The 9,520-nt window shown below is 43.8% G+C and overlaps 1 protein-coding gene across 2 annotated transcripts in view; it reads right to left on the bottom strand.

Moving 5' to 3' along the window:
• TRPC4AP (transient receptor potential cation channel subfamily C member 4 associated protein) overlaps positions 1-8,746 on the bottom strand; it is a 79,591-nt gene extending 70,845 nt beyond the window's left edge. For both annotated transcript variants that reach the window (XM_060285199.1, XM_060285198.1), the window contains exon 1: positions 8,514-8,746. In XM_060285199.1, coding sequence (XP_060141182.1) covers positions 8,514-8,681 — 168 coding nt within the window. In that variant the 5' untranslated portion in view covers positions 8,682-8,746. The remainder of the gene's footprint in view (positions 1-8,513) is intronic.
• Positions 8,747-9,520: the final 774 nt, after the last annotated feature.

A 9,520-nucleotide genomic window follows, 5' to 3' on the forward strand; every position in this document is an offset into this window, starting at 1 on the left:
ACAGAATACTATACAGAAATGAAAATGAATGAACTACAGCTTCACCCATCATCATGGATGAATTTCACAATGTTGACTGAAAGAAGGCAGACTCAGTACACAGTTTGATTCTATTTACATAAAGCATGAAAACTAGTACAACTAAATGCAATGTTGGAAGTTGCATTGGGCTGTTCTTTATTTTTTGTGCATTTTTTTTGTATATTTCAACACAAAAAGTTTTGTAAACACCTAAAACAAAATAATCTGTATGTACTGATTATGGAAGGATCTCTAAAATATATTTTAAGGGAAAAAAGCTGGATGCACAACAGTGTGTATAGTATCACTTGTGTAAGAACAAACATATAGAGACATATTTGCTTTCCGAAGCTTAGATAGAGAGATACACAAGAAATCAAAACCATAGCTGCCTCTGGGAGTAGAACTGGAGCGTGCTAGTAGAGGTGGTAATAGGCTGTTTGCAAGGGAGACTTATTTTTCTCTGTAACCCTTTTGTACATGTGCATATGTTATCTACTCAAAAGAAGCACCTCTGGCAGGGAGGGACTGACATGAAAGGGGCATTAAATGTATTGGTAACTCCTCAAATTTGGTCGTGGGTACATGTTTATTGTTGTAACACACTGGCATTACTTATTACAGCTTTTCATAGGTCAAATATTTAACAATAAACTTAAAAAAAAAAAAAACCCAAGTATCTGCACAATGACAAACTGTGTATGCTCAATAAAAGTTAGTTACCCTCCCCACTCTATTCCCAAATATCTAAACTTATCTCCCACCTATGTCCCACAGGAGCACTTCACTTTCTCTTCCATCTTCTAATGGCTGGTTATGAGGACTTTCTCAGTGGTGTTCTTAGTGTCAGAAATACCTCTGCTACTGTTAAAATTCTACTCATTCTTCAGAAACAACTCAAGTCTCACCTATTCCATGAAGCTCTCCAAAGCAATCACAGCCCGAACTTCACAGGAGAGAAAATGTCTTTCAAAAATAGGAAGGTCCTGGGCTTCCCTGGTGGCACAGTGGTTGAGAGTCCACCTGCTGATGCAGGGGACACGAGTTCATGCCCCGGTCCAGGAAGATCCCACATGCCGCAGAGTGGCTGGGCCCGTGAGCCATGGCCGTTGAGCCTGCGCGTCCAGAGCCTGTGCTCCGCAACGGGAGAGGCCACAACAGTGAGAGGCCCGCGTACCACAAAAAAAAAAAAAAAAAAAAAGGAAGATCCTAAGAGAACACTTAGTGCAATCATTTTGCAGAGGGGGTTAGTTAATGTCTGGTGATAGACATGACTTTATTATAGTTGTTATATATTTTAATGTATATCTACACAAAGTGTTCCCACAATGAATAAAAAGAAAGACTTTCATCAATGCATATCATAGTTAAATTTCAGAATACCAGAAAGAGAGATGATCCTAAAAATGCTTAGGGAGTGAGGAGTGGGAAAATAGGTCATGCACAAAGGACAGGGAATCAGAACAGAACCTCTCAACAGCTACACCAAATACTTAAAGACAAGGGAATAATATAATGCCATTAAAAATTTAAGGGAAAATAACTTCCAACTCAGAATTCTATACCCAGCTAAACTAAATACTCAAGTATAAGAATAAAAGACATTTTCAGACACGCAAGCTTTAAAGTTACCTCCCATGTAGGCTTTCTTAGGATGTTACTAGAGAATGTACTCCAAGAAAAAGGAAAACAGGATTCAGAAAACAGAGGTCCAAAACATGAGAAAAATAAATTAAATGCCCTGAATTTGGTGAAGGGAAATCCCAAGAATTCAGCTATACAGCTGTTCTAGCAAATAACTAGTGCAAATTGCAGAACAGAGGGTTCCAAGAAAGATTTCTTAAAAAAAAAAAAAAAAAGTAGGAGTTTTAGAGTTTGGGAGTAAATTGTAAGTAAACAAAAAGAAAAGCAAATTTTATAAGGATGATTATACTAGTGAAAGAAGCCAGACTCAAAATGCTACATATGGAATGATTCCATTTCTATGATAGTAAAATGGCATTAACAGAATAGAAAACAGATAAGAAGTTGCCAAAGGAGGGCGGTGAGGAAGGGGTGACTACTACAAGGGTATTTCTAAATCCTAACTGTAGTGGTGGCCACACAACAGTGTGTGCTTGTCAAGACTTGTAGAACTATACACTGAAAGGGTGAATTCTACTATATTTGTGTCTCAATTTAAAAAGTAGGGGGAGAAAGGGCAGCTTTTAACTCTAAGAAAAACAAATTATACAGAACAAATACAATTGTTGTATACTATATGGCTCTGCTATAAACAATTATATCTCATCACTATCATCATAATGTAAATACTTAACACCAACAGTCAAAACTGATATAAATACATAAGGAGAATGATGGAGACCAAATGTGTGGCACAGGGTGCTGTGAATTAAATCCTAATCTCTACAAGAGGAAGAAAATAGATAATCTCTAAAACTGTAAAGTCAAGAAATAGCCTTATAAGCATGTTATTTAGAACGCTGGCTTTCCTGTTTCCTGGACTCTTCCTCTATAAAAGAAAACAGCTACAGTGTGGGCAGTGGTTGCCTGGGGAGGGTGGAACTTGGGGGTGAAAAGTGGGGGCACTGCTGTTATTTGTTACAAGGTTCATGGTACCCAGAGATCCTCCAAATTGTATTCAAAATATTCAACTTCACATGGAATTTCTTTTACTACTACTAGTTTTTGTCTCACAAGGCATTTACTCTCATTTAAAAATAAACATCTAAAAAAATAAAATAAAAATAAAAATAAAAATAAACATCTGGGGCTTCCCTGGTGGCGCAGTGGTTAAGAATCTGCCTGCTGGGGCTTCCTTGGTGGCGCAGTGGTTAAGAATCTGCCTGCCAATGCAGGAGACATGGGTTCGAGCCCTGGTCCAGGAAGATCCCACATGCCGTGGAGCAACTAAGCCCATGAGCCACAACTACTGAAGCCTGCACTCTAGAGCCTGCGAGCCACAACTACTGAGCCTGTGTGCCACAACTACTGAAGCCCATGTGCCTAGAGCCCGTGCTCCTCAACAAGAGAAGTCACCGCAATGAGAAGTCTGTGCACCTCAACGAAAGAAGAGCTCCCACTCGCCACAACTAGAGAAAGCCCATGTGCAGCAACGACCCAACACAGCCAAAAATAAAAATTAATTAATTAAAATTTTTTTAAAAAGTATCTGCCCGCCAATGCAGGGGACATGGGTTCGAGCCCTGGTCCAGGAAGATCCCACAAGCTGCGGAGCAACTAAGCCCGTGCACCACAACTACTGAACCTGCGCTCTAGAGCCCGCGTGCCACAACTACTGAAGCCCGCGTGCCTAGAGCCTGCGCTCTGCAACAAGAGAAGCCACCGCAGTGAGAAGCCCGCGCACCGCAGGTAGAGTAGCCCCCACTCGCCACAACTACAGAAAGCCCACATGCGGCAACGAAGACCCAATGCAGCCAAAAATAAATAAATTTATAAATAAATAAGATAAAAATAATCATCTGGATTTTGTTTTCCTTGTGAACAGCTGAGTAGCGTGATGAAAAGAGCCACCATCCAGGCATCTTCAAAGTTGAATTTTTGGCAGATGTTGTATGGGTTTCTTCTCTCGGAATACTTGTGGTTTAACAGTTTACAGGAGTGATAATCTCTTACATCATGCTGCCTAAGCTGTCAACCTGTTTAGTGAATGTGACACTTCCAGACATTTACAGTTTTCATTGACTTACTTTTGTCTTTACTGCTTTTCTTTTTAAATAATTAAAGGCTGAATTCCATAAACATAAAATGTGTATCTTACTTGTTTAGTCCTAAGATATCTAATGCCTCAAAATGCATTAAGTGCAAGTAAATACCCTTCTTAAAGAATAATTAATGAAAATTAAATACCTTTAATTAATGAAGATTAAATACACTTATATTATTCTGATAACAAACATTAACCAATGAATGCTTGTGTCTACTTTAATGGGATTTGTTTTAATATAAGAATGAATTTTATGGTTTGCGAATACAAAAACTGTTTAAATATTATTCATATTTCTAATTAATGAGAATTTATCCTATCTACAGGGTTTTCAATATCAAATTATCCTTGACAGGCAAAGAGACTGTATTCGACTTGAACCTCTAGGTTTCAAATGTTAATGCTCAGAACAAGGTTAAAACAATTGTGCCAACTGAAATTAAAAAAAAAAAAAGAGGAGTCAATCTAAAAAAATATATATGAAGTAACACTCAAGTAGAATTTAGATATGCCAAAAATCACGAAGGACGCAATGACCGGAAATTTGGGAAACAAAACAGGATGCTAGGGGCTTCCCTGGTGGCGCAGTGGTTGGAGTCCACCTGTCGATGCAGGGGACGCAGGTTCGTGCCCTGGTCCGGGAAGATCCCACATGCTGCAAACAAAACAAAACAAAACAAAACAAAAACAGGATGCCAAAACCTAGCCTCTCACCAGATTGCCAAACTGAAGTAGTATCTCTAGGTGCGGTAGGTCATGACCTGTGTGAGTTGCTTTGCCTAGTCTATCCCTTTCCCTCAATTCCTACTGATTGTGCAGAGTCTTGTGCACCCCTGGAAAGGAATCTGGATTTGATTCCAACTGCAATGGGATGCCATTGGAGGGTTTTAAGCAAGGGATTATAAGATCTGATTTGCTTTAGGGATCAAATGTGCTGATAAATGTGAACAGGCTCTGTAAATGCTAAAGCATCATACCAGCATATTTTATTACCTTGATAGAGGTCAAACTGAAAGGGAGAGATGAAAATAAGGAACATTAAAATCCAAGTAGGGGGCTTCCCTGGTGGCGCAGTGGTGGGGAGTCCGCCTGCCGATGCAGGGGACACGGGTTCGTGCCCCGGTCCGGGAGGATCCCACATGCCACGGAGTGGCTGGGCCCGTGAGCCATGGCAGCTGAGCCTGTGCATCTGGAGCCTGTGCCCCTCAACGGGAGAGGCCACAACAGTGAGAGGCCCGCGTACCGCAAAAAAAAAAAAAAAAAAAAAGAAAAAAAAAAAAATCCAAGTAGGACAAGGCCCATTCTAAATCATGTGGCCTGGGGTCTTCTCCCAGGCTTCTCTCAAGTTCTGTTTGGGACTTGAGGAAGATCAGGTTTGGTGGAAGAGGAATTAGGAATTGTATTTGCCATATTAAGTTCGAGGTGACTATTAGACGCCTAGGTGGAGACCCTGAGAAAGTATCTGGATATATCCAACTGGAGCTAAAGAGAGAAACCAGGATGGAAATAACAGATTTAGGATCTATCAGAATATAGTTTTGCTAAAAACGATAGTTGCTAATCTTTATAGCATGCTTACTATATTTTAGACACCATTTTAAGTGCTTTATGTGTATAAACGCTCTTGGTCCTTACCACAGCTTTAGCAGGTTAGGTCCCATGATTATCTCTATTTTAAAAATGAAGAGGGCTTCCCTGGTGGCGCAGTGGTTGGGAGTCCGCCTGCCGATGCAGGGGACACGGGTTCGTGCCCCGGTTCGGGAGGATCCCACATGCCACGGAGCGGCTGGGCCCGTGAGCCATGGCCGCTGAGCCTGCGCGTCCGGAGCCTGTGCTCCGCAACAGGAGAGGCCACAACAGTGAGAGGCCCGCGTACCACAAAAAGAAAAAAAAAAAAAAGAAGAAGAAACTGAGGCACAAAGAGATTAAGCTACTTGTCCAAAGACACACAGCAAGTATGTACCAGAGCTGGAACTCAAACCTAGGTAATCTGACTCCAGAACTCCTTAAAGCCATGGGACTGTTTGGGATATACAAAGAGACAGGACTGAGGAAGAGGAGGACAGAGCCCTCACATACAGTATTTCAAGTCAAACAATTTCCTGAGTCCTGAAGATCAAGTGACTGGCGCTGTTTCAGGCTCTGCAGACACGAAGAAAAATAAGGCACAGTCTCTCAGGAAGCCCACTCTGATGGCTATGAGCTGATGGCAACTATTTACTGAACATTTACTATGTGCCACACACTGGCCAAGCTTTTTAGATACGTTATTTCACTCCTCCTAACAGCCCTATGAGGTAGATGTTACTGCAGCCATTTTAGAAATAATGAAACTGAGGTTCAGAGAGATTAAATAATATAACCTAGTTATAAGTGACAGAACTAGGATTCAATCCAGGTCCATCTTACTTTAAAATCTGGTCTTTTCCAAGGAAATCCTGTTACATGCTATAACATGGATGAACCTTGAGAATATTATGCTAAGTGAAATAAGCCAGGCACAAAAAGACAATGTATGATTCCACTTATATGACGTATCTAAAGTAATCAAGTTCATGGAAACAGAAAGTAGTAGAATGGTGGTTACCAGGGGCTGGGGGAGGGGAAAAAAGTAGTTGTTTAATGGGTTGTTTCAGATTTGCGAGATGAAAAAATTCTGGAGATCTGTTTCACAATGTGAATACTTGACACTACTGACTGCACACTTAAAAATGATTAAGAAGGTAAATTTTATGTGTTTACAACATAAAGAAAAAAAATTTTCATCTGGTCTTTCCAAGTATACCACATGCCATAATGGATATGCTTACTGTGCTATGGAAATACTTGTGAGGATATAATTTATTCTGCAACGTGGGGGTGTAGCAAGGAAGAGATCAAAGAAAGTGACTAAGAAAGGACACATCTGAAAGATGAAGTTCCCCACTTTATCTTCACTATAGTTTTGGGAAGGTACATCCATCTCAACCTCTGAAATAGCTCCCATTCCTGTCTGTATACAACTACTGATTACCACAATAACCAGACTAGATCAGGCTCAAGAACATTCCAGCACCTTCTATCTGGTGAGCTTCTTCAGTCTCCTCCCATTTCAAGTCATCCAGCACTGGAAACAAATTAAGTGTACTAAATTTCCCCATTCATTAAGTTAACTTCCGTGGCTCCCTATTGCCCTCAGAACATAGAGGATTATCAAGACGAGTGCTTAAGAGCAAATTACCTAATTTTTCTGAGCCTCAGTTTCTTCATCTGTGTTGAGATGAGTCCCGACACTTGGTTCAAAAGATTGAGAATTAAATAAAGACACTGTATACCTTGCACAATGCTTGATCCAAAATATGTGCTCAGTAAAGGTGAGTTAGTTCCCTTTCTGCCCATTCCTACATACCCAGCTCAGTAAGGGTCTTTGGGTTAAAGGATAGAGCAAGTATTTCCAGAATCTTAAGGCAGACAGAGAAGAATGCAAAGGGAAAAAAGTTGCTCATCTATGGTTAACTGATGTTCAGGAAAATACTGTTCACCCAGAACTGCTTCTTCATCTGTAACCCTCTACAAACACAGACCACCTGGTCTTTATCTTATATTCTGTCCTTTTAACCATATGAGTAATATTGAAGTGGTTCAAAATTAAGTTCATATATAAAGTTATACTGTGAAAAGTCTCACTCTCACGCTCTCCCTCATCTACCCAATTCCCACTCCACTCCCACCAGTCACTTTATTACTATCCCTGTATTTACTTAAAAAGTTTCTTTACGCAAAAGCTATCCTTAAATTAAGCCAATGCTTTACAGGTCTGTTTGCAACGTAAGTTCTGGGAACATGGGGGCGGGGGGAGTAGAGGAGCGAGCAGCCTAGGTTTATTCATCCCTCTTTACCCTAAAGCAGTGTCCTTCATTCATTCAAAAAAAAAAAAAAATGCTAATCATATATTGGACACTATTTAAGCCAAATACCAAGTATAGCATTAATATTAACTGATTACTCTTCAGCTTTTTACTGTGCACCAGAAATGCATTTAACGCTTTTACACAAATCAGGAAACTGAGGCACAGAAACGTAACTTGCCCAAGCAAGAGAGAGCAGGGTTCTGAATCCAGGCCTGACTCCAGAGCCCTAGCTCTTTATCATGACGCTCTACTCTGGCAAACCAGATACAGTCCCTGCACCCGCTGGAGCTCAGCCTAACGTGGGACACACGCGAGAAAAAGGACAGACAACAAAGAAATATGTAATTACAGACTAAGAAAGTAATGTGGACGGAACGAATTCAGGGCTGTAACTGAATAACAATGGGGACCCACTTTTGAAGAGGAAGGGTTGTGTCGAGGAAAGGCCTCTCTGAGAGAATGACATTTATGATGGCTTGGGAACCGTTTGGGGTTTGCAGTGATGACCCACCGCCCAAGTCACGGGGAAGAAACTCGCGGCCCGTAGAGGCTACAGCAAACTCGCCCAGGGTCCCCCAGACGTGCAGACGTGGCGCAAGGAAGGGAGGATCTAGGAGCTGGGCCTAAGACTCGTACACGCCATCAATGCCCGATGCAGCCCAGCCCTGCTCGGCCCCTAAGCCGGAGCCTCTAGCCTGCCGCTGCCCACTGCCCCGCCGCGGCTGACAGCGTCGCGACAGCCCACAGGGAGGCCCCGCGGCCAGCCAAGAGGGGTCGGGCCCGTACAGTGGCGGCCTGAAAAGGCCTCTTGCCCGGCCCCCCCGCCAGCTCCCGCCCGGTCCACCCCGCCCCGCCCCTCCGGGCCGGCTTCGTACCTGCACGGCCCGGACCAGGCCCCGGCCGGTCAGCTGGCCCTGCCGCAGCTGCAGCAGAATGTTACCAGGCCGCGGCCGGCCGCCCCATCCGCCCCAAGCCGCCACAGTTGCCGCCGCCCGTCGCCCTCGGCCGACCCCAGACCCAGCAGCCGCCGGCGCCGCCGCCATGTCTCCTCGTCCGACAAACAGGAAGCAAGCGGCCCCGGGGCCGCGGAGATTCCTACGGGGCGGCGGAGGGGTCGCCGCAGCGCCCCCAGTAGGCCGACGGCGGAGGCGCAAGCCGCGTGGCAAGGGGCCGTGCGCGCCGCGGGGACTGCTGGGAAATGTAGTCTTGCTCTCAGGAGGGCAGACGCGAGAGAGCGATGTGGCGTTTCTTACGCCACTCGTCCTTCTGGCCCCTCAGTCCAGCATTTCAGTGAGGTCCCCCGAGGTCGAAGACAGGTCCCCGCGTGTGCATTCTCCCATTTCTTGCCTATTTGGGGAGGTTACAGCTAACTGGCTAGGAAAAGATCTTGGATGCCAGACCAGGAATCAGGCCGTCTGGTCTGATTTCCCGCCTGCTTCTTTCTGCCTCTGACTCGCCACGGACCTCTCTGAGCCTCAATTTCCTCATTAGTTCATTCAGTCAGTAGTTCCTGGGAGCCTAAACAGCCAGGAAATAGTTCCTTGGGGCCAGCTCTGCGCCCAGCACTGAACGGTCCCTGAGAAAACAGTGGTGAGCAGAGCGGAGTAACTAGGTCCCTGTTTTGAAATGCTGGTTACAGGGAAGACAGCACATCCATACACAGACGCACAGTAACAAACTGGGTAACTTGTGTAACTGGGTAGGTTGTTGTGATGTTAAATGGAATAATGGAAGGGAAAAGGATTGGTAAATTGTGACATCATATTCTCTGTCAGAGGACTCTTGTCCTGATTTCTCCCCACCAGATAGTATGTTCTGTTCTACTCTGAGCCCAGGTAATCATTTTTTTGGCAAACTTCTGTGCCCGGATCGTGGCATCTCC

Source organism: Globicephala melas, chromosome 15, assembly GCF_963455315.2.
Source record: "Globicephala melas chromosome 15, mGloMel1.2, whole genome shotgun sequence".
Taxonomy (NCBI): Eukaryota; Metazoa; Chordata; class Mammalia; order Artiodactyla; family Delphinidae; genus Globicephala; species Globicephala melas.